At 39.5% G+C, this 23,676-nt stretch overlaps 4 protein-coding genes across 5 annotated transcripts; 2 read left to right on the top strand and 2 right to left on the bottom strand.

Annotated features, from left to right (window-relative positions):
* Window positions 1–833: 833 nt before the first annotated feature.
* On the top strand, window positions 834–5,976 carry znf319a (zinc finger protein 319a). Its single transcript, XM_079459266.1, has 2 exons — window positions 834–1,023; window positions 2,105–5,976. The coding sequence occupies exon 2, from the start codon at window positions 2,297–2,299 to the stop codon at window positions 4,067–4,069; it is 1,773 nt and encodes a 590-aa protein (XP_079315392.1). The 5' UTR covers window positions 834–1,023; window positions 2,105–2,296; the 3' UTR covers window positions 4,070–5,976.
* A 685-nt stretch (window positions 5,977–6,661) lies between these two features.
* On the top strand, window positions 6,662–10,868 carry csnk2a2a (casein kinase 2, alpha prime polypeptide a). The gene is made up of 12 exons (XM_079459627.1): window positions 6,662–7,656; window positions 7,913–8,024; window positions 8,101–8,202; window positions 8,425–8,475; window positions 8,610–8,669; window positions 8,757–8,840; window positions 8,929–9,039; window positions 9,259–9,360; window positions 9,464–9,564; window positions 9,844–9,992; window positions 10,187–10,274; window positions 10,359–10,868. The coding sequence occupies exons 1-11, from the start codon at window positions 7,556–7,558 to the stop codon at window positions 10,258–10,260; spliced, it is 1,047 nt and encodes a 348-aa protein (XP_079315753.1). The 5' UTR covers window positions 6,662–7,555; the 3' UTR covers window positions 10,261–10,274; window positions 10,359–10,868.
* A 608-nt stretch (window positions 10,869–11,476) lies between these two features.
* kiaa0895l lies at window positions 11,477–18,090 on the bottom strand. 2 transcript variants are annotated; one of them, XM_079466023.1, is made up of 7 exons: window positions 17,920–18,090; window positions 16,033–16,804; window positions 15,080–15,223; window positions 14,858–14,990; window positions 14,303–14,608; window positions 14,099–14,196; window positions 11,477–12,994 (listed from the first exon to the last, which is right to left on the bottom strand). In XM_079466023.1, exons 2-7 carry the CDS (start codon window positions 16,765–16,767, stop codon window positions 12,833–12,835), a joined length of 1,578 nt encoding a protein of 525 aa, XP_079322149.1. In that variant the 5' UTR covers window positions 16,768–16,804; window positions 17,920–18,090; the 3' UTR covers window positions 11,477–12,832. The 2 variants fall into 2 exon arrangements, with proteins under 2 accessions (XP_079322149.1, XP_079322150.1); XM_079466024.1 differs by lacking the exon at window positions 17,920–18,090 and adding an exon at window positions 16,998–17,154 and having other exon boundaries at window positions 11,482–12,994.
* A 121-nt stretch (window positions 18,091–18,211) lies between these two features.
* On the bottom strand, window positions 18,212–23,478 carry LOC306896832 (NAD(P)H dehydrogenase [quinone] 1-like). Its single transcript, XM_079461138.1, has 7 exons — window positions 23,404–23,478; window positions 22,123–22,162; window positions 20,389–20,556; window positions 20,131–20,261; window positions 19,933–20,046; window positions 19,694–19,795; window positions 18,212–19,370 (listed from the first exon to the last, which is right to left on the bottom strand). Exons 1-7 carry the CDS (start codon window positions 23,428–23,430, stop codon window positions 19,068–19,070), a joined length of 885 nt encoding a protein of 294 aa, XP_079317264.1. The 5' UTR covers window positions 23,431–23,478; the 3' UTR covers window positions 18,212–19,067.
* Between the last annotated feature and the right edge of the window lie 198 nt (window positions 23,479–23,676).

Here is a 23,676-nt window from a genome sequence, read left to right as displayed (position 1 = left end):
CAAAAGATCTTAGAGAGTGTGATGGGTTGTAGTGTGATAGAAGCTCTGTTAGATAGGTCGGGGCTAAAGGCTTTATAAGTGATTAAAAGAACTTTAAAGTCAATACGAAACTTAATGTGTAGCCAGTGAAGGGTTGATAACATTGGGGTTATGTGATGGTATTTTCTGGACCTGGTTATAACTCTGGCAGCTGCGTTCTGAACTAACTGTAGTTTGATTATTGATGATGCAGGACAACCACTAAGATGCCATTACAGTAGTCAAGTCTTGAGGTCATAAATGCATGAATAAGCTTCTCTGCGTCAACAACACATAGAATATTTTGTAATTTGGCAACATTTCTAAGGTGGGAAAAGGCTGTTTTTGTGACATTTGAGATGTGATTTCCAAATGACAGGTTGCTGTCTAATATAACGCTCAAACCTTTTACTGTATTTGATTTGTAATAGTACATCCTTCAACTTACCTATGCACAATGAATATTTAAGGTATTTGACAATACAGATGTCCACCCTTTTGAAAATTAACCATTATTTTAGTATAAGTGGTCTATAGTAAACAAGAACATTTTGACTTATTGAAACCAGTTGTATTACCTTAGTTTTACTACAAACATCATAGTTTTACGTTAAATATTAAATTACCCTAAACAGCAGTAAATGCTTTGTTAATCCTATAATATTCTGCACATGCATAGTATTGTAAAGGCGAGGCCTCATATATACTTGAGTATTTTGCATAATTTAGAACATGAAACGTGTTAACGGTTTGATATAAATTAATTTTTAAAGACACGCTCATCTATAAGCACATCAGTGATTTTCCATTGCCCTGATTCCGCCCATATCATCGGGCTGTACGAGGGGCTGGTCGTAGAGGTCCGATGCGTCACATTAATTCGGGCCTTCGGCGTCCCACAAGAAGAAAAGCTTTCCCCCCCGAAACAAAACGCCCAATGCATATTTATTGTACAAGTCTCAGTCATCAGGAAAACGAAGAATCGAAGGGAAATCGCGACACAAAGTAGGTTAAATGCAGCACCGTACAGTCCTGTCTGCTAACGCAATGGCTACAGTTTAGCGTGCCGATAAACACATTTGCGTGGTGTTTTACAAAAGGTCTGCATGCAGTTCTGCATACGTGTTATGCGTCGTTACAGTTGTGGGTTTTATTACATATGTGCGAGATGAAATTTGGCGATCGCAGATGGATAGCGCAAGGGCATTAGCATTAGCATGGAGGCTAGCTGAAGTTTTTCTGCACAGAAACTGCGAATAAAAAAGCGACTATTGCGATTTCCCGTCTGGCCTTTCGATGTTATTGTGCATGTGTATTTTTTATCCTGTCGTTGCCCAAATGATGCATCGATGACGACGATTTCAGCAGGATTTTTACCCCGAGCTAACGTTAGCGGGGTGCAATCGAGTGCAGAATTGTATTTCAGATGTGCGTATTGCAATGGTGTGATTGTTTGCATTTTGTTACTATTGTAGAATTAAAAATGGTTGTTTGCAGCTGTGTGTGTGAGCATGTTATAATGGAAATTTGTTTTTGTATTTGCATTTACGTAACGTATTAAATATTAGTGTTATGTATGCACGCTATTGCGTTAATAATTGCTTTTTTATTAGTTGTTGTTGCAGAGATTCTCTTATTAATAATATTCAGGGTTCCCATATTGATTGAAAAATTTGATTTAATGCAACATCAATATTTATTTATATTGGATATATATGGGTAAGTGACAAATATACTGTAAAATTTCAATAAAAGATAAAAAAAATCTCTTATTGTTTATTTATATACATTTAGATTGTAAATATTAATAGCAATAATATTAACAGTTTAATTTTTTTGCTATATAACACCATAGGACACATGTATGGTGTATTGGTCATCTACCCATATATACAAATTTGAATAATCGGATATTTATTAGTGTCAGCTCGAAACAGGTTTTGGTGTGTGTAGTTACTGTAGTGGGATAATATAATACGATTTAAAAAAAGTTTTTAGTTTAAAATTAAGATTCATGTGTCAAAAGTGTATATAAACCTTGAAGATTGCCTTTGACAACACTTTACTGTTTTTATTTTCCTTGCAGGAATGCATCTGGAGACCATTCTCTCTAGTATACAGGAGAAATACTCAGATTGGCATCCAATAAAAGTCGCCTCTTTCATACCATGAATAAGTTCACTCAGATGTCTTGACCTTCTAGGCCTTGTTACAACTCTATAGTGAAATTGTGTAAAACCAGAACCAGTGGGCTGATCCCTGAAAGTTGAATTTATACATGTACAGTGGAAGAATGACAGAAGCATGGCAACAGCAGCATGCGGTGGCCCCTCCCCCCGTTGGGCACCCTCTTCTGCAAGGCACCGAGAATCCTCTTGTCAGTGCTGCGTACGGGATTGTCCTGCAGGCGGAACCCGCTTTACAGCAGTCTCAGCATGGCCAACATGGGCAGCAGCACACGCTCCCAGCTCAGCAGCCTTCGCTGCAAGTTGGGAGTGAAGGCGGTCACAAATGCGGAGCGTGTGGTCACGACATATCCCACTTGGCCAATCCCCACGAGCATCAATGCATGGTTAACCAAGACCGATCCTTCCAGTGCACTCAGTGCATGAAGATCTTCAACCAGGCCACAGACCTTCTGGAGCACCAGTGCGTCCAGGTAGAGCAGAAGCCGTTCGTGTGTGGCGTGTGCAAAATGGGATTCTCACTGCTAACGTCTTTGGCGCAGCATCATAATGAGCACTCCACCAGTAACAATCCCATGAAGTGCTCTATCTGCGAAAAAACGTACCGCCCAGATTCGGCTTCGTCAGACCCTCAGCAGCCGTCCACCGGCGAGACGTCCAGCGACGGTGCGGCCATGGGTTCCTCCTCCTCCACGGCTTTTCAGGGCTCTGACCGTCCGTATAAGTGCTCCGTGTGCAACAAGGCCTTCCGGCACCTCTCCGAACTGTCCCGTCATGAAAGGGTGCACACAGGCGAGAAACCCTACAAATGCGACACCTGCGACAAGAGCTTCAGTCAAGCTTCGCACCTGGCCCACCACCAGCGCACTCACAGCGCTGACCGCCCTTATAAATGCGCCGTTTGCGAGAAGACCTTCAAGCACAGGCAGCACCTGGTACGGCACATGTATGCTCATTCCGGCGAGCACCTTTTCAAATGTAACCTGTGCGAGCTGCATTTTAAAGAGTCTTCCGAACTGCTGCATCACCAGTGCCAGCCCGTCGGAGAGCGTCCCTTCCGCTGTGCGGCATGTGGGAAAAGCTTCAAACGGCCCTCTGACTTGAGACAACATGAGCGCACGCATTCAGAAGAGCGCCCTTTCCAGTGTGAGGAGTGCCAGATGAGCTTCAAACAGCAGTACGCCCTCGTACGCCACCGTCGCACACACAAGAACCCGGCGGATCGGCCTTTCAAGTGCAATCAATGCGACAAGGGTTTCCTGCAACCTTCCCACCTTCTGTACCACCAGCACGTCCACGGCATCGAGAGCCTGTTCAAATGTGCCGCTTGCCAGAAGGGCTTCAGACAATCTGGAGAGCTGTTACGGCACAAGTGCACAGAATCAAACTCTGGATCCAATGCTCCAGAGAAGCCTTACAAGTGCGACGTGTGCGGCAAGGGCTACAAAAAGTCGTCGACGTTGCAGCGGCACCAAAACTCCCATTGCACAGAGAAGCCGCTCAAATGCTCGCTGTGCGGCCGCCGCTTTCAGTCATCATCCGATTTTGTACAGCACCGCTGCGACCCCGCCCGAGAGAAGCCGATGAAATGTGCAGACTGCGAGCGGCGCTTTAAATACTCCTCCGAGCTGCAGAGGCATCGCCGAGTGCACACCGGTGAGAAACCGTTCAAGTGTCCCACCTGCGACAAAGGATTCAAGCAACGCGAGCACCTGGCAAAACATGGCATCGTTCACTCTCGTGAAGCCCAGTTTAAGTGTGTGTGGTGTGGAGAGTGTTTCGGAGAGCTCGGTGCCCTTCAGGAGCACACGGTTCAACACACCGCAGAAGGAGGAGGTTATCCAGCGTCCTCTTGCATCGAGTAGTTTTTCAAAGTAATGCCTACATTGCACGCATTAGTAACTTTCTCGTGCACATATTTAGTGTAACTGTTGTTTTTGTATATCTCAAAAGTTGAAAACTTCTTGACGTACTTTTCGTAGGTTCACAGATGGAAACTTCAGTGTTGTTGAACAGAACTGAACATTATATAGGTAGCTACTCAAAAATAAGCTGGTTGTAATGAACACTTTTGTCTCCTGTAGGACTCATTATTATACTACACCACATTATATGCTTAAGACTGGTGATCTTAACAAAATCTATTTTACATCACAGAGCAACTTAAGATGATTTAGTTTGAGTTTTGCTTTGTTTCTTAAATTCACTTTAAAACGAGAAAGTGAAGCTGTACGTTTTTTTTAGACTGACATGAATTGGTGCCCAAGATATGAAGGGTTAGCAACTCTGGAACTGCTCTTTTGCTGTTATCTGATTCACCACAACTTGATGTTTCATTGCGTTGGTTTTTGGCCTTGTAACTATCAAATGAACTGCCTTTCTTCCAGCGCTCTCCATCTGCAGACTTACGCTTCCTTGTTAATCATGGAACGTGTACACTGTATTGTCATCTGGACTATTTAGTGATTGTATGTATTTGTAATGTATAACTTCACCTAACCCATGTTGTAACAGGGTATATGTATGCATGAATAGCCTAAAAAACTAATACTGTTTGTTGTAATTTGTCATTGGTGCATACTGCTATGTTAACTTGTAAGCAAAGAAATACACCAATATTTAGTCATTTTTTCACTAGCGACTTTTGACTCCTCTCTTAACAATAACGCAATCGTTTGCGAGCAGTTTTAGTAGTAAATTTATAGTACTACACTTATTTACAGTTACTCAACAAACTGCCAGGCAACGGAGAACGACAACGCAGTATTTTTGTTTGCGAATTGGTATTGCAAACAGACTAAACGATACTGTAGAATTTGTAAAAATACCTGTACATGGATGTTTTGTATCGCTTTGAGTACAGTGGTAGAGTTTAGTATATGTTTGTGTATTTGCATCATACAATAGAGTGTGTTTGTGTGTCTGCGATCTGTTTCCTCTTTACTGAGGATATGTTATTTCTCTTTTGGTGGATTATTGTTTTTGCCACAGATGAGTTTTTCAGGTTCGTTGCCACAAGTTCTTTGCTTTCTACTCGGGTAGAAAAATGTTACGAATACCATACATCAGTTGTTGGCATTTCATTTTGTGCACACCTCACCTCATTGGATCTCTCAAAGCTGTTCATTTTAGTTAAAGTACTAAAACAGTGCATAAATCAAAAAAGGCATTTGATATTCTGTCATGAAGTTCAAGTGTTGCAGTTCAGATTATATTTTAAATTCTATTCTCACAAGTGTTAGGTGATGGGCGAGTGTTCTATGCCAACTTTGAGTACATCAGAAATACAATACAGTATCTAAATGTCTTAAGCATTTTAATTCAATCCATATTAATGATATATTGTATGATTCTAACAGCTTGAATGTAGACATCCGAAACGTTTCCTTCTCAATTTTGATGCCTCTGAAAGCCTTATTAACATAAATGGCTTATGTGTCAGTATTGTTTGTTTTTGTTATAGATTCATTTACTCTTATGTTCATGTGCATTAAATGCAGTTAGATACTGAACGGTGTCATTGCTTGTGAAGCAAATGTTTTTTGTGTTTGATTGAGGACAGATGTGATCCCCACCATCAGCACCTTCTTCTGTACTGTATGTCACTCCAGGTCCTTTCCTTTTTAACTTCTTTCTGTGTTTCTAGAGACATCAGCGAAGAGACTAAAGTTGTAAATATGCCATTATGTGTTTTCTTTCATTATCACAAAGATGTCGCATGTCATAACCTCACAAGGCATTGAAAAAATAAATGTTTGTAAACATACAGTAGATAAAAAGTGTTAATTCTTTGTGCAACAAAGATTAGAAAAAATACTATTTGCTAAAATATTGCCACAAACCTGAAAGAGCAAACTAACGTTATTTGTATTCAGTCTTATGTTTAAAAAAGCAACCTAGCATGCAGTCTTTTCTTTACTCCGATACAAATACATCACATAAATTATTCTATATTTTTCCTTATTCCTAAACTATTTGACATAATAATGTTATACTGTTCTGAAATAGACATGTTTTATTGCCACCTTACTAGCCAGATATCAAATGCCTGCTTTAAATATGGGGGTAAAATCCTCAGTACTGTTTCTAAAGCATCCCATGGTTTATCTTATAAATACAAGTGGATAGAACCGTACAAGAGTGGATAATATTAGTTTAAATGATCTTTATTATTTTAGGTTCAAAAACCGAATGAATTGTATAGCACATACGTTAGCGAGGAAAGAGTGTCGGAGGAAAAGCGGAGGGTAGGGGGGGAAGTTAAAAGTCCTGGGTGGTGTTTTCTACCCTATTAAAACAACAATAAACAAATAAAGAGGCACAATAAAAAGTAGAACTCCTTTTATTTGTTTTTGTTTTCAACTGCGACCGTCTCGTGTGACCTAAAAAATCGTAAAAGCAAATGTTTCAAAATTCTAATTTTGTCCAACTCGTACGCGAAAAGCGGCTTTTATTTTGACGTCGGTGCCCAGGACGTCAATCGAGCACTTCCGGTGCTCTATCAGCGCGATTGAAAATCGACAGCAGCGCGATAAGGGGGCTGATATCAGCAGACCCATCGACCACCTACCGAATTAACCCCCAGGACCGCATGGATCTGGACACTCCGACCCCAAATTCATCTTAAATCTAAAGCCGTGGGTCCGGAAGTCGTAGCGGCCGTTTAAACCGATTCATCGATATCGCTAAGCTAGTTAGCGCAGTTATCCCGAGAGGATGTTAACGTCGAATTAGGACGATTCGACTGCTGCAATGATCAATAAAATAAAAAGCGATGGTCGAATGCTGTTCACGCACCCAGACAATCGATCAACCTGACAGCTCGTCTTGTTTACGTTTCATTTTTACCGCGTATCGACATCCGCACATTCGGCGGTCTCGACAGATCTGCGTTTCGCGTAAATATATTGCGTTCATTTCCGCACAATACAATACATCGCATACCCCCGTGCGTATGCTGCTACCGTTTTAACGCAGATACTTTATCTATTTATTTGATCCATTTCATTTACCAACCGAACGCATTTGACTGATTTTAATACGCGCCTTGTTGTTATAAACTGGCGCTCCATCCGCAGATAAGCAGGTTTTTGCACAGTTTCCGACGCCCCCTGATTTTTGCTTTGGCTTTGAGTGCCGCAAGCGTCAGCGCGAGGTCATGCGCGCCGCTGCCGTGCAGCTGTCAATCATCATCATCATCGTCGTTCGCGAGAGGTCGCAGTGAAGCTTTCTACGGTATCGTTGGATTTTACTGTATCGCACACGGTAATTCGCGATATACGCGCTCGACTCCTCACTGTCGCGTAGAGAGACTCGTCGTTGCAGGTGGAGGGAAGGCGGATCGACTGGCCATGCCCGGTCCGGTGAGCAGTAAAGCCCGGGTGTATGCTGATGCCAACACTGTCAAGAGTAAAGAGTATTGGGATTATGAGGCACACGTGCCCAGCTGGAGGTACTGATTCTTCTGAGCACACATCATTTCTGATGTCATCATCTCATTACAGAATGATGAGAAGAATTTGTGTTATTACCATTTGTGTTGTTGTTTTGATACAAACACCACGGTTAAGCAAGCTTAGGTTCATGGTTTCACCATGAAGAAAGCCACAAAACCTAAAGGGAGGTGTAGAAAGGATGTTATGGTGCTATCATTGCAAATGCTTAAATAACCGTGAATTATTGGTAAATAATCTGTCTCTCTGATTCAGCAACCAGGATGACTACCAGCTCGTGCGAAAGCTCGGAAGAGGCAAATATAGTGAAGTGTTTGAAGCAATCAACATTAACAGCAACGACAGGGTAGTTGTTAAAATACTGAAGGTATGAACGCTCGCTCTCGCGTTTAGATCTCAACGTCAGCTTGAGGATCTTTCTTAATATTTTCTCGACTTTGCAGCCCGTCAAGAAGAAGAAGATTAAGCGCGAGATCAAAATCCTGGAGAACCTGAGGGGAGGAACCAACATCATTCGTCTTGTGGACACGGTGAAAGATCCTGTGGTGAGTATTATAGGACTGTAAATGGGAAGCAGTGCTAATGTGATTAAATCAGAATCTTGCTGCGTGATAAGAATCTTTTAAAACCAGGAACCGTAGAAGGACAGAAGTCTATTTTTCAGCATATGCTTTCTGTCTGGAATGAATTCCTTGAAGTCTCGCTCACATTTTCTGTGTGTTATGCTTATATAATACAAATGTGTTTTGTCTGTTTTTTGTTCACAGTCTAGAACGCCCGCACTTGTGTTTGAGTACATCAACAACACAGACTTCAAGGTATCACTTTTAATAACGGAGTGTTACAAAACCTGCGACAAGACTTGACGAACCTGTCTTCGTGCTGTGGTTAAAAAATAAACTGAAAAAAGAAAATTTCACAATCTCACATTCTGTTGTTCTGATTTGCACAGGACCTCTACCAGAGACTAACAGATTTCGATATCCGGTTTTACTTGTATGAACTTCTCAAGGTAAGCGCTCTGCGGTGTAGCGGAAGTCAGACTGCGGTTTTTATTCGACAGGAGATTGTTGACGTGTCTTGTGTCGTGTCTCTGCAGGCTCTGGACTACTCTCACAGCATGGGCATCATGCATCGGGACGTCAAACCGCACAATGTCATGATAGACCATCAAATGAGAAAGGTGAGGTCAATTGGATTTATATTTGTCTTTGGATGTGTTTCACATCTTTATCGTGGTGGTGACACGTGAATATGTTTTTATGTCGTAGTTGCGGCTCATAGATTGGGGTCTCGCTGAGTTCTACCACCCCGCGCAGGAATACAACGTACGGGTTGCCTCAAGATCATACAAAGGGCCCGAGCTGCTGGTTGATTATCAGGTACGTCATGTGTTTTCAATTTATATTATTACTGCAGATTATACAATCTGTGTGGATTTATACATATTTTAAAGACTGACCTGACCTTCATTTAAACTGACATGACAAACTAGACACTCTTATTTAACAACATTAAGTCAAATGTGACTATTTCATTTCATTTTTATAGGTATTACAGGATCATGTCTTTTTATATTTCAATCTCTGACTGTTTTGCAGATGTATGACTACAGTCTGGACATGTGGAGTTTGGGCTGTATGTTAGCCAGTATGATCTTCCAGAAAGAGCCATTTTTCCACGGTCAGGACAACTATGACCAGGTCTGACCAGTCATGCGTGCTTTAATGAGAATTCTTACAATACTTTTACTATCTGCTTTACGCTGTCTGTTCTTGTTTGGTAACTGAGAATGGTTTGTTACAGCTGGTCAGAATCGCCAAGGTTCTTGGTACAGAAGAGCTGTTTAGCTACCTGAACAAGTATCACATTGAACTGGACACACGCTTCAAAGATCTGCTAGGGCAGTAAGTCTTGCATCATTTGGTTTGAACCAGTCCTTAAAGAATACATTTTCTTTTTAAAACTTCACAGTTTGTACTGGAAGTTGTTAGAGATGCATCGAAACATGTATCTATACAAAATGCTCAAAATATTTGTAATTATTATTGTAGAAAACAAATATAATTTAGACATTTGACATTTTGGCAGATGCTTTTATCCAAAGCGATTAACATCATTTGTTTCTAGCGTCATGCTCTAACTTGAACTTGTTGATCGAATTTTGAAACCTCACGCTTCTTTAGGCAGACTCGAAAACGCTGGGAGAACTTTGTTCAGCCGGAGAATCAGCACTTGGTGAGTCCAGAAGCTCTGGATTTGCTGGATAAACTCCTGCGTTACGATCATCAACAGAGATTGACGGCCCAGGAGGCCATGGAACACCCGTATTTCTGTGAGTGCTTTGTTTGCATATGTGCATAGGTTGTTTGTTCATCTCTTATTTAAAAAATTGCTATTTGGGGAATGTAGTTGCATGAGTGAAAATGTGGAAAGCATTGCAGCTGAATCACTACCTACGTTCGAAATCAAATCAGGGTTTTTCCTTGACGTGTGACAAACAAATGGACCTGTGCATTTTTATTGTAGATCCCGTGCTGAAGGGAAAAGCTCTGTCCAACTCTGAGGCCGCTCTCGCAATAAGCAGCTCAACCACAACATGATGAGCTAAAAGCAGGTGAGAAGAACGCCACATGCCGTCAGTCTCATGTTTTTACACCGCTGTCTGAGAGACTCATATTCTTCGACTTTTTTTCTCCAGGAAACCTTTTTTACCTCAACACGTCACGCTGAGACGTGCTGCCTTTCAGGTGTGAAACTTCAGTTTATTGGAGCAGAAGTTATTAAGCAACACAAGACATGTACAGATCGAACACGACGGGCGTCAGCCCAGCTCCCACTTTCACCTTGTATTAGTGCTGCTTGCCACTGTATCCCTAGGTTCCAAACTGGTGTTCTGTTGTTTTTCTTCCCATCCCCTCCCTCCCCCGTTTGAGTTGGACATCTCCTTCTGAGTTTTGGAAGAACACTGAATTAAGCTATGATATTGAGATTGGGAAAGAATGCCTGCTCTTTCCTCACGACTCTCAGGCTATAGATGACTGACGGGGGCTCAGGATCCTGCTTGTATTATGTACTGGAAGATTGTGTTGTTCAATGACTTTCCCTGCTGATATGAGCTCAGATTATAAACTATAGTATTGTCAGGTATGGAGGCTTTACTGCAATTTATTGAAAATAAGATATATTAAATGAAACGGTTTGTAATCGGTCTGACTTGCTTCTTGTTTGTCCACCATATTGAACGGTCATTTGGGAGTTATTCACATTGCTGTGAATGATTGTGGAAGGAAATTTATTCAATTTATTTCAGCGGCAACAACATAAACAAATGTGATGTGGGCCAAACTTATCGTCCGGTAGACCCCCACAAAAAAAAGTTGTTGAGAAGTTTTAATGTAATTGAATACAATTTTACAATACAATAAAAACGTAAATTAATTTGATTATAAATTTCATGTAATTTGTTTTTATATTATGACCAAATATGAACAGGAAGTAAACTTCAGGCCAGGCGTGTGGGTCTGATGTTGGTAAATTAGTAATCAATAGTGAAATGAATACGAAAATGATTTAAAACACTGTTAATACAGAGATGGTATTATGGTACACTGATGTTGTTCCTATTATTTTCTATGCTTGGCAATTATTTTTTGAAATCCCCAAAAATGTCTGCCAAAAATGAAACATGGCAGGCACCAATGTATTAAAAATAGCAAACAAACAGTCATAGTGAAAGGCATAATAGACAATCTGTTATATTTAATGTGCGAGTTATCCGCTGTGAATGCAAATGAAATTGATACAGACTTGACACACCGATTCTGAAGTGTTGAAGTTTAATAACGTAACAGTAACAAATCATGAAATGTGCAATTTTCGTGCAGTACAGACAATGAGAATAAATACAACTGGATATGTCATTTCAAGCATATAGCATGTAGCCACGATGTCTAAACATATAAGGCACATCCACATGGACCTCCCCGTTTGTATTCCTGAGTCCTTCACAATCTTGTAATGCACAGTGAGGAAGCTGGCCAGATGGGCGGCTTTATGTTGGCATGACACGCTTACAGGCGACAACATACAAAGGCATTACATCACATTAGCTTGGGTAATGAAGGTGTCAAAACACTGATTATCTTTATATAAAAAGTTAAATAGTGGCATTTTGTTAATGTTGATGGAAATGCCAAAAGGCGATATATGTTTTTTTCCATTCACTGAAGAAGTTTGTTATATTTTCAACTGTCTTTGCTGTTCAGTGTTGCTTTTCCCATGAAACTTTTTGTTAAAGTTGTTGGCAGAACGTATGCGTTAAGCTACTGGAGTATAAAGCCATCACCACAGACATTTAAATCTAAGAATGAATCCAAAATGTAAGCAAATAATAAATACATAAATAATATACAAAGGCATTTAAAAGAGGTTTAAAATTCAGTAGCAGAAGAGACTAAGTGTAGGTGTACGTGTGGAAGAATTCTTATATAAATACTTTCAGGGTGGTTTAGTGCGCATATATTTCTGCCTTGTGTGTGATCTCCCTTATAAGAGATGTGCCATTATGAGTACAGTTATGCTGCTTTACTATCGAGCACGAATCTGTTTGTAATTGAATGCAAGTGTACTCTATAACGTGCAGTGTTCTTTTAAAACGATAAACAACGCACACTAGACATTTTAAAATATAACAGTAGTGTTTTCTAACATCAAATAATTTCATATTCTTATTTTATTTGTTCGTTTTGGCAGTCAAGAAAAAAATGACGGTCGATAACGTTTTTAGTTCATTCGCAACACTTGAAATGTAAGCGCTCTTGGTTGTTCAACATCCTTTGGGCATTTTTCGTATACAGTCTGCACACTAAAAACAACAATACAAGTAGTATGCAAGAATCCAAACATGCCTGAGAGTAATGTGGTTTTACAAAACAGACAAACATTGTTTTTGTATACAAATCTGCTGGATATTATGGCACTTATATAACAAATGACTATCGCTGGACACAAACATGCTGTATGTAATATGTTTCTACTGTATGTTTGATCATGTGTGTATGACTCGATGAAAAACAATATTTTTACTCTTAGATCTTTTTGAGTATTTGTTTTTTGGCTTGGGCAAAAATGGTTTTAAATCGATGTTTGGTCAACGGTCACAGGTCTAGATGTTCATGGGATGAGCTCCTGAAGCTCTGCATCATTCAGTTCATTCACTGTAACAATGTGGTCGAGGTGTTGAAGATAACGTTCCTCATCCCGCATGAAGTGAGGAATCCGGGTTCTTTTTAGAGCAGCTAAATGGCGAAGTCTCTCTACATCTTCATAAGATACCTAAAACAGGAATTAGACTTTATGGTAAGAGATTTTTTGGGTTCTTAAAATCTAAGACCGCAGGGACTCGAAATGAAATTCAAATGGTTTAGAATGTAAAAAATGGCTATACTTGACAATAAGGTTGTATTTGGTTAGTATAACCTAATGTAACACATTTTTTTAAATGTTCAATATTTACTGTTCCTTTACTGAAGTCAAACATGCTGAATACGAACAAAAAATGTTTTACCATCAACGGTACTAAAACATTTTCACACATTTATACATTTCTGGGTTGCGCTTTATTTTACAGTAGGTGTACCTACTGAGCAGTAAGATAACTACACAGTAAAAATTTTGATTTAGGGGTAGGTTCATTGTTAGTACCTAGTTATTATATTTACTGTAATAAGTACACAGAATTTACATGGGAAACTAATGCATATACTAATGTTAACAAATGCAATCTTATTGTAAAGCGCTACCAAAAAACAACATAACATTAAGAAATAGTCAAGATTCTGGACAGATTAAAGGGCAAATAAGCAAAATTTGTGACAATGATCATGCACGTTTATTTGTACAAAAGTATACTCTTTTGAGCTTTCTCCGGTCCAAACAAAAATTTGTTGTTAATTTGTGAGTCTTTCTTAATGATGTTATCAATACTGTTGTTCATGTTAGTTCATCAGGCATTAACTAATGCTAACAGTTCCACCTTATAAAAAAAGTATTAGTAAATGCTGAAATGAATATAAACTAAGATGAATAAATGCTATAAAAGTATTTTTCAGTTCATTTTAGCTAATGCATAAACTAACGTTTACAAATACAATCTTATTGTAAAGCGCTACCAAAAAATGACATAACATTAAGAAACAGTCAAGATTCTGGACAGATTAAAGGGCAAATAAGCAAAATTGGTGACAATGATTATGCACGTTTATTTGTACAAAAGTATACTCTTTTGAGCTTTCTTGGGTCCAAACAAATCATCACAAGCTCTAGCTTGTGCTACATAATAAAATATTTAACTTATAAAGAATAGACCATTCATCAAAATGCTTCTGTTTTGCTTTAAGCCCTTCGGACCCCACTGTTAAACCAGATTCACAGACTTACCTTGCCAAGAGAGGTTAAAATCTTAAAATCAATGTTTCTCCTGTGCCGTAAAAGCCTTAGAATTCCATCAAGGTAGACCTGATCTTTACTAAAGCAACCTGTGACACAAACCACATCACAAGAACAGAGAGGCATTCACTTGACATCTTACCATTTAACAAATCTGTGTTTTCATTTGTGTTCTATTCTTAGCGTTTAGTTCACCTGGTTTGGACGTATCTGTTTGTCCCCGTTTCGCACGAAGGCAGTATTCCCAGCGGACAGCAGGATCTTGGACAAAGCATGCAATATGTCTGAACAGTTGGCTGAAGCTCATGTTGGTGGCGTGGTATACCGTATAGTAGAGCAGAGCAGCTCGCCACAGGAAGGGCTGTTTCCGTAGCAACACGCTGTGAAGACTGGCGAGCCCCTCTTCGGTAGGATTAGCTGGTTTCAGTCCAAATTGCTTTCTTCCAACAGAAGTGGCCCATGGCTGCATGCTGTTATTTACACCCCGCAAGTAGTGCGTGCCTGGAGGGGAAGTTATTAAATTGCAAGGGACGATATTATAGACACAATGCACGTGGACAATTTGCATTGATAAATGATCTATTGTCAACTACGTTTGCTTTTTTAGAAAGTAATACCAGTGCCTTCAATGTAGCAAAGAATACAGGTTAAAAACAATTGCAATTGACTCTGTTCATACTGAATGCAAAAATGATGTGTAAATATTTTTCTTTTTGGTACAGTACGTTTGAAAGATGTTTAAGGTCGTACCGATCTCATGTCTCAGCATGCCCTCTAGCCAGTGTTGGCGCGCCCCGGACAAGTTGATAGTCAATGTTGGTCTACACCTCTCTACCATCATTACTGCCTGGGACAGAAGCTCATCAGAGAGACATACAACCACCTGGTGGCAGAAAAAAAAAGACAATTTTCAGGTCAAAATATGATACATATACAGACAAAACAAATGAAATCACGGAGATGTCCACAGACCTCACCGACACAGCCCTCCTTATGGAGGTATTTCCGTGTAGACGCCCACACTTGACTCTTCGGAAGCAGGTTTCCCCCTGTGACCTCTTCAAAGTTCTCATAGGTACCATACTTCCTCAAGACACACTCCATAATTCCAACTGCCTGGAAATGCATGAGTTAAGACAAATTTAAAGGGATAGTTCACCCCCCAAAAAACACTCCTTCATTATTTACTCACCCTCTTGAGATTTCATACCTATACAAATAACTTTGTTCTTATGAACACAGAGAAAGATATACGTCAATGTTATTTTCTGGGACATCATTGACTACCAATGGTACAATCATTTTTTCTACTATGGTAGCGGTTGTCATGTCTAAGAACTGAAAATTGCTAACATTCTTACAAATATCTTGCTTTGTGTGCAACAGAAAATAATTTATACAGGTTTGAAACAGCCCGAGGGTAATTCATGATAGGATTTTTGGGTGAACTATCCCTTTAAGACGTAATGAAGGCCAGCAATCTGTGACATAAATGTACAGAAATGTGTAATAAGCATGTAGGCTACATAAAGAAACTGTGTTGAACGTTAACATAATTTGACTTCAAAACACATAAGTAAGTAAAGTAACCTGCAGTTTTATGTTTCAAATGAGAGGCAAAACATCTCAAAATTCATTCATCCTCACGTTGTTTAAGCCTGTATATGACTTTTCTTTAGCAGAACACAAAAGAAGATATTTCAAGAAATGTTTCAGTGGTTTTGCCTCCATGCGATGGAAGTCAATGGGGTCTAATGTTGTTTGGTTACCAACAATCTTCAAAATATCTTCTTCTATGTTCTGCAGAGAAAGTTTTACATGTTTGTAATGATATGAGGGATAGTAAATGATGAAAGAATTAAAATGTTTGGTTGAACTTTCCCACAAAGGCAGCACTTATGTAGGCCTTTTGCGCTAAAATATACCTGTGAGAGAAAAAGACCAGATCCTTCTTTGTACTTCTCCAAAACAATGATGGGCTCAGGGGGGGCATACTCAAACTGGGGTTCATACTCGTAGTGAGACTCAAAAAAGGTCAGACGCTCCTGTTCCAGGTTTATGGGACGGAGCGCCACAAGAAGACATTGTCCACGAGGGGTCGTGGGCGAAGTTAGCGGTCCGATACTCCTGTAAATGTGCGGCAAGGATGTTGCAGGCCGTATTCGACCCCTGCCAGCATGTACGGGTGTGGGAGAGATCATAGTGCACGTGCTCTCGCTCCTGCGGAGCCAGGTTCCATGTCCCAAACTCAGACTCGTCAAGCTTCTCACAGGCGGGGAGGGACCCCCGCTGCGCCATGGGGGCTTCTTCACCGGCTGCTGCTGAGGTGCCCGAACCCGCTGTGGTTTGATCTCCAGACTGAGCGGTCGTTGGCATGGTGCCCTCCTGCTGGCTTGCCCTGACTGTGAGGGTTCTCCCCTTCTCCATTCTGGATTGTAGAGCCGTCGGTGTACCTGGGTGCTGTTATCAGAGGTGGTATCAGGCTGAACGTGAGGTCCGTTGGGGGTCCCGTTGTCTCTTTGGGTGACACTGTTTGTTCTGGCTCTTACTGATTTGGGTTTCTCTGTGCTGGGCTCTGGATCTAGCATTTCTGATACATTCTTTGAGAGCTCAACTCCTTTAGCCTGCTCCATGCAGTTCTCACCCAGATCCAGCACCATTGCTACATCCAAACCTCTGTCCACCGGTGCTGCACACCTGTAAAAACAAACATGCCTACTGTACTGCTTTCAACCGACTTAAAACAATAAAAGACAATATCTTTTTATATACACGTTTCAATTTAAAGAATGCAATAAATAAATAAATACACTTGCACAAAGCTCAGGAGAAGAATGACTGGTCAAAAACAAGACGGGGTATATCAGGAAATATTGAAGGAGTAGTTCACCTTAAGAATGAAAAATGCTGTCATCATTTAAACATCATCACCCCTTTCTTTCTTCTGCAGAACACAAAAGTTGAAAAATGTTAGCAATACTTCCATTGTAACCAATGCATGTGAACGAGGGGCTGCTAAAAACATTCTTCAAAATATCTTTTGTGTTCTGCGGAAGAAAGAAAGTCATACATGTTTGAAATGACAAGACAAGAAAAATAAATTCATTTTGAAGGTGAACCACTCCTTTAATAACAGGTTACACTCAATGCATGCTTTGCTTCCTGTGCGCTTTTTGCATATTAAAAAATCCATATTCCATGATATGATGCGGTTTGCTCTTTTGCCTTTTATACCTTCTTACTGTATTTCAATAGTTTAATTAAAAATTTGATATTCTCAAAGAATTCCCACCTGTCGTCAGTTTTTAGTTATGACAACCACCACTCCTTACTAACTGAATGCATGAATAAAAAGACATTCAGGTCTTTAAGAGCAAGACATGAATAGGCTTTGATAAGATCTCACGAATCGATTTGTCCGATTTGCTTCTTTGCATCATATCGTAAACCAAGACATAATCAATAACGCAAAACTAATATAAAGCCCGAACAAACAAGACAATTCATTCCAAAACTGTTCACTTTGCTAAATAAAATAAAAAGTATATAAATAATGTGTACTACATAGCTGTTGGAACAGATCTACATGAATAATGTAAGAAAACAATGCAAAATTTAAATTGAAAAAATAAACTAGAAATTTAATTAAAGATTCTTAATAGAATTTCTATTTATTTACTGATAAAAATAATAATCGGTGTCTATTATCCCCAGACATGCAATGATGTCACTGAATAACACATTTTACAATGCATAGTCAATCATGTAAGAGATAAAGCCGTAAGGTTATTTATAATAGACGCATGACATACCCTGCATCGCTTCTGAGCCTTTAGTTCATGTTGTGAACCCTTTCAGACATCAGCCGGGACTTTAACTTCACTTCAGTAACACGGTTAATATGGAAGAATAACGGGACCGGGAATGATGGGATCAGGGATCGGCTGGGATTGCGTTGCAGCAAATGACGCGATGGCGCACACGAATGACTCGTTCACGTCGCGACGCTCACAGGCGGCTCACGTGAGCACGGAGCTTTCGCTTTTTTACCCGGTGATTAGACTTATTTTCTTTCATGAATAATTTTTTTATTGTTTATTTTTTACATTTAATGTTCAACACATGCTTATAAATGTATTTAAACGTTTTTTTAAAGTACTTTGTCTTACAAATCAATTAAACTATTTGAAATAAAAAAAACAATTATGAAATGGACCATCATTTAACAAACTCTCCAACTTGGCCAGTCGAATTCTTCTAATGAAATGTTGGAATATTGTAGATTTTGTAAATACATGATCAAAAGGAGAAAAGGTGCAGATTTAGTTTCACAGCCTTTGCTCATATGGGGTGCCAATGATAGTTGAGGGCACTAGTCGATTGCAATAGTGGTTTACTGTATATACGAATTTAATTGACAAGACAATTTCAACATGATAAGACAAGTGTTGAACTTAATCAAACTGAATAGCAAAAGTGTAGCTGTTTGACACCTATAGCGTTAACACGTGAAGCAAAACCTCCCAACTGAACACTACTAAAATGATAGTTTATTGAAATTATTTTGTTTACGGAATGAAGAGTTTGGTTCCAAAATGAGAGAACGGTTTTAAATGTCAAAAATCATGTTGTGCATTCCAATTAATATCAAAAACTGCAATTTGTCAGGTTTGATTTAAGCCATAACTTAAAATAGAGCTAACGAATACAATACTAACATTTTAAAAACAGAGCTCTTCAAATTTAAACACGGATGAAAAAATTCAACATCTGTGAACAAGTTAATTTTGAAATACCTCTTTATTTAATATTATTCCGTAGTTAGAAGGTAAAATTTCATTTCATCATATCATGACTGCTGCTAGTTGTTGGTTTTATAATAATTTTTATCGTCATGTTATAACTATTGAATGAGCAATGAATGAGTAAGTTTACAGTAGGCCCACATCATGCGGCACTTTTATTGGGCTTTAGTCTGGTTGTGAGGAGGAAGTGGTTTGCCCAGATGATGTCCGGTGCTGAGACCATGGGACAGAGATGCACACTTCTCCTTCACCTCAGACCGTAGCTTGAAACCTCCTTGGAAACTCAGGTCAAACTTTTCAAGTGGAGCAAAGGACAGATGCTTTTCTGCCATTAGACCGCTCAGCCTCTCCCGCCATCCATCTAACATGGCCGTTCTTACCGGTGCCGGGCAATGTGCCGGACACCAAAATATCTGTGGGGCAAGAACCTCAAACCCGCAGAAATGCAGCACACCACTCTGTAGATCACAAAACATCAAATCTGTTGTTACCTACACATGATATAATACATTTTCTTTAAGAAAACCTACGATCCAATGAAATACAAATCCATATGATGTCATTTCACGCAAAGCAGAGCGATTTTGTAAAGTTGCTTTTTTAAATCAAACAGAAACCCCATAAAAGTGGTTCATGCTCATATGTAATGCGTTTAGCAGGGGATGCTTTAAGTTTTTATCTTTCTCTTTGTGCCCTACAGAAAAAGTTACAGCATAAAGGTTTGGAACAACGAGAGAGTTAATATTGCCTTTTTAAATCTCATTTTTAAATGTAAGCTCACCTGTATGGGCCAGAGTAAAACATTGATATCCCCATTCAGACCATCAGGCATATACATTGACTCCATTCCTCCAGTGGTTATGGAAAGCATGGCCTTTTTCCCCTTTGTTGTAAATTAGAAATGACACGATTAAATCCATTTGTTAACCACAGTCACCAAACTGAATTAAATTCTACCATGGGAATTACAATATTCAGTGCACAAAACACAAGATTTCTCATTCATTTGAAAGTCCGAACCTTTAAAAGGCCGTTCTCATACATCCTCTCTAGGGTGTAAGCAAATCCGCTAGTTAAGACGCGGTCTATCCAGCCCTTCATGATGGCAGGCATACTGAACCAGTAGAGCGGGAACTGCAAATATATCAAATGATATCATCATTGGAGATCAAGGATGCGGTTATAATGAACAATCTGAAATGTGCTTTCTGGGGTTACCTGAAAGATGACCAGCTCCGCCTGTTTAACCTTATTCTGTTCCTCTGTGATGTCGTCGCTTAGTCGACCTTCTTTCCATGCAACACTTGTCTCTTCGTTGTAACGGAAGAGCTCAGGGTTCTTCAGATCACCTTGAGTTACAGTAAAACGGTCTCGTTTCAATATATTATTCTGCAGTGGTTACATTCATTCTGCTTTTATTTTTGCAGAACAGTTGGAAGATATTTGAAGAATCATGTTTACAGTAAAACTCTTTACCTTTAATATCATCTGCGGTAGCTGTGGCTTTGAAGTTCATAGCATAAAGGTCTGACACAAAGACTTTAAAGCCTTGGTCTTTCAGGGCCTCGACCGCTACATCACGCGCCGCTGCGTTGAACGATGCGGGACTCTGATGGGCGTAAACAACCAGCGCCGTCTTCTGTGCTGCATAGATTTACAAACATAAGGAGACAGAACTTATTCAAGCATTTTATCGTGGAATTGCGTGGCGGTTTGAATATCTCAGAAACAGTCTCAAGAGTTCACAGAACACATTCAGTTTAGTCTGCGAAGAGAAAGGTCGGATTTGTTCATGGAAAAATGGTGACAAATATAAATAAGTTCACATATATTTAATGACAGGCTGCACCCTGTCTTTGTACTGTTAATCCAGCTTAAGTCAATTTTTTTCCCCATTGTACATAATCGTAAGAACATTACTATAAAAAATATTCTAGTGGTCTTCCAGAAAGATTTTGCTTAATGGGAACCTGGGTGTGCTTAAAGGTACATAAATGTGACAAGATAAGCATTTCAAGTAAAGTTAAAGGGGTGATGTAACGGTGTGTCACGCATTCTGACTTTACAATGTTAAACGTGTGGTCTTCTCATGCTTAACATGGTCAACGAGTTGAACGTATGACACATTTCTGTGCTCGATATGATCCCCCAGTGCTTGTTCAGGTTTCGAAAAGTTTAAACATAAAAAATTGTTACACAACAACTTTTCTTAGTCCCTTATTGGACAATTCCCCCGGAAAAGCATGCGGCACTTCCACTCATCAACCATGGAGGGCGGGAGAAGCAGCATGCGCACAAGTCACTAACACATGTGTGCAGGAGAGAGCACCATGTTCCTGAAGTTCAGTAGTGTTGTTTGTCTGCTGCATTTGGGTGATGAAAGTTATATAAACTGTGGATAAAACGCTGGATTTGGAAATCGTTTGAAACTGATAGGATTGTTTGAAACGGAGCGTTCCCAGTGCTAAAAGATGCCGGACATGATCCGCACACAGTGCCAAGAAAACAGACATCCGTTTCACTTATGTGCACATGCTTCAGCTCTGCCCCTTCCCCCCCCCCACATGCGTCGCATGTTTTCAGAAATAATTGATCAGCTGTATCGGTCTTTTATAAATGTGCTCAGAATAAACACTCTACGGCTCGACAAGGGGCTGATGACATCACCTTTAGAATTTTTTACTAATTCATGCAAAAATTTTAAATAATAGCAACACTACCCCATATAGGCATAGGAAATTATAGTCTGCATACTTCGCTCTTGATAACTTTTCTGTTTTATAAATTGAATGTATTATAGGTAACATGTTTTCATGTACGGCTGCTTTGTAACAATGAAATTGTAAAAAGTGCAATATCAAGAAGTTTAATTGAGTTTTACGGTATAGGTCATCCACAATGAATTATTTTTAGAAAATGTGCAAAATGCACAAAAAACACATATTGCATAAATAGTACAGTATGAGTTGCGAGCAAGTAGCACGCAATCCCAAACATAGCCTGTGTGGTTAGTTATATTTGAAGAAAACACATCTTTGTAAATATTGCACCACCGTAGAGCTTATTTCCATTTTAAAACAATGTGAAATCAAGTCTTTTTAGTGACTGAAGAAATTCTGAATTCCTCAATGGGACAGAAAATCCCTCTCATCCAAATCCCAACAAGCAAACAGTTCTCAATTGAAAGAAAAATGTAAAAAACATTCTCACCCATTTTCTGTGCTACGGGCCCAGCTTGCAAACTCCAATTCTGCAGAAGGACAGAAAGAAATGAAATGGGTTCTCTTCTATTTTCAGCTCACGTGTGAGAAGCATCATCTGATTCAATCTCACATTTCACTGTCAGGTGTTGTGTAACCCGTAAAGTGAGTTCGGATTAAAACAGTTCGACAACCAATAGTAAAGACAGTGTGTGACAAAAGACGCACATACTGTAGCTGCATTGCGCGACACACAGATTTGCACTCAACTCACAAAACAAATATGTTGGTTATATAATCAGTTGCTAAACTAATGTACCTGGATGCACGAGTAACAGGAATGTTAACTAATCACTCAAATCATTTCTTGAGTCGGGAGGAGTTATCATGCTTGTTTCTTTGACTCCCTGCTTTGTTGTATTCAAGACAATATTTATATTATAGATGTGCAGTTAAACGTTTTGACCGATAGGTGGTGCAGTGGTGACATGTTTGGCTTCCTTCGCTGTCCGTTAAACTCTGTTGTGTAATTGTTCCTGCTTCATAAAGAGAGTTAAAGGTGCATCATATAGGCTTGACTCCCAGGGAACACACACGCCTATATAAATATATAGGGGCAAGTTCAATGGAAAGGTTAAACTTAACCATTTTAGGTTAAATGAGGAGTCATCCCTTCTATATTTGTTGTTGGTTCGATTTCTTCTGGTTTGGGCATTTCAATTCACGAAATCTCCTACAACGCCAACTTGTTTATTTCCCCCTTTTAACAGAAAACGTGTGTAGTCTAGAAATCAGAAGAATATCAGTCTATAGAAAACACAAGAATTGCTTATTTAACGAATGCACAGCAGGTGTCTTTAGAAATCTGGCGGATTGCGTTTCTAGTTTTGGAAGCCAAGATTAATAGAAACAAGTTACAAATTGTGCACGTTTTTACTTATTAAACTACTTATAATAACCACAGCTAATAAATTAACTATTAATGAATATAGAAAACTAAATCCAGAGTTAGATCACAAATAAAGACTGTACGTGCAAACTTTTACAATTAAGAGTCATGTTTAGTACTCAGGTCATGCACACTACTCTAGTGTTAACTCATAAAACGTTGATCAAAGTCATGACTTCATCCACGATATTTCTTACGGTATATTATAAACATACATTAACAGGCTACGTCACGAGCAATATGCTAATTAGCAGAATAAACAGTACGTCGTTGTTATTATTATTAGTCGCATCATATATCGATGATAACATCCAGTCCGGTTTAGGATCGATAAACACTTACTTTGCTTTCACGCAACACTTCTGACATCAATGGGAATGATTTGGGAGCGTCTCGCGTCTTTTTTATTTGAATCCGGTCCGTGTGGGCGGGGCCGATGTGACCTCTGTGCAAACTGATTGGCTTGAGTGGGCGGGACGAGGGTAAACTCTACATACCGATTGGTCGGTGTGGGCGGGGAGATCAACGATGTCCGGATGCTTATTTGCTTAGAGGACTTGACTTGACTTCTAACAGTAAAACTCACCAAATAAAGAAAATACAGCAATGAGAACA

This window comes from Barbatula barbatula (genome assembly GCF_947034865.1).
Source record: "Barbatula barbatula genome assembly, chromosome: 1".
Taxonomy (NCBI): Eukaryota; Metazoa; Chordata; class Actinopteri; order Cypriniformes; family Nemacheilidae; genus Barbatula; species Barbatula barbatula.
The sequence above is the reverse complement of the archived record's forward strand: the minus strand, read 5'-3'. Positions and strand labels throughout refer to the sequence as shown.

Excerpts from the sequence above, each read along its gene's own strand:
- LOC306896832 (XM_079461138.1), bottom strand. The coding sequence starts at position 23,430 with ATGTCAGAAGTGTTGCGTGAAAGCAAA. Across the intron at positions 20,557-22,122 it reads GCCCGTAGCACAGAAAATGG|CACAGAAGACGGCGCTGGTT; the intron begins GTGAGAATGTTT and ends AAATCTATGCAG. Across the intron at positions 19,796-19,932 it reads ATGAGAACGGCCTTTTAAAG|GGGAAAAAGGCCATGCTTTC; the intron begins GTTCGGACTTTC and ends TTTACAACAAAG.
- kiaa0895l (XM_079466023.1), bottom strand. The coding sequence starts at position 16,767 with ATGGTGCTGGATCTGGGTGAGAACTGCATGGAGCAGGCTAAAGGAGTT. Across the intron at positions 14,197-14,302 it reads AACAGATACGTCCAAACCAG|GTTGCTTTAGTAAAGATCAG; the intron begins GTGAACTAAACG and ends TTTGTGTCACAG. Across the intron at positions 12,995-14,098 it reads TTTTAACCTCTCTTGGCAAG|GTATCTTATGAAGATGTAGA; the intron begins GTAAGTCTGTGA and ends TTCCTGTTTTAG.
- znf319a (XM_079459266.1), top strand. The coding sequence starts at position 2,297 with ATGTACAGTGGAAGAATGACAGAAGCATGGCAACAGCAGCATGCGGTG.
- csnk2a2a (XM_079459627.1), top strand. The coding sequence starts at position 7,556 with ATGCCCGGTCCGGTGAGCAGTAAAGCCCGGGTGTATGCTGATGCCAAC. Across the intron at positions 8,025-8,100 it reads TAGTTGTTAAAATACTGAAG|CCCGTCAAGAAGAAGAAGAT; the intron begins GTATGAACGCTC and ends TCGACTTTGCAG. Across the intron at positions 8,476-8,609 it reads TCAACAACACAGACTTCAAG|GACCTCTACCAGAGACTAAC; the intron begins GTATCACTTTTA and ends TGATTTGCACAG.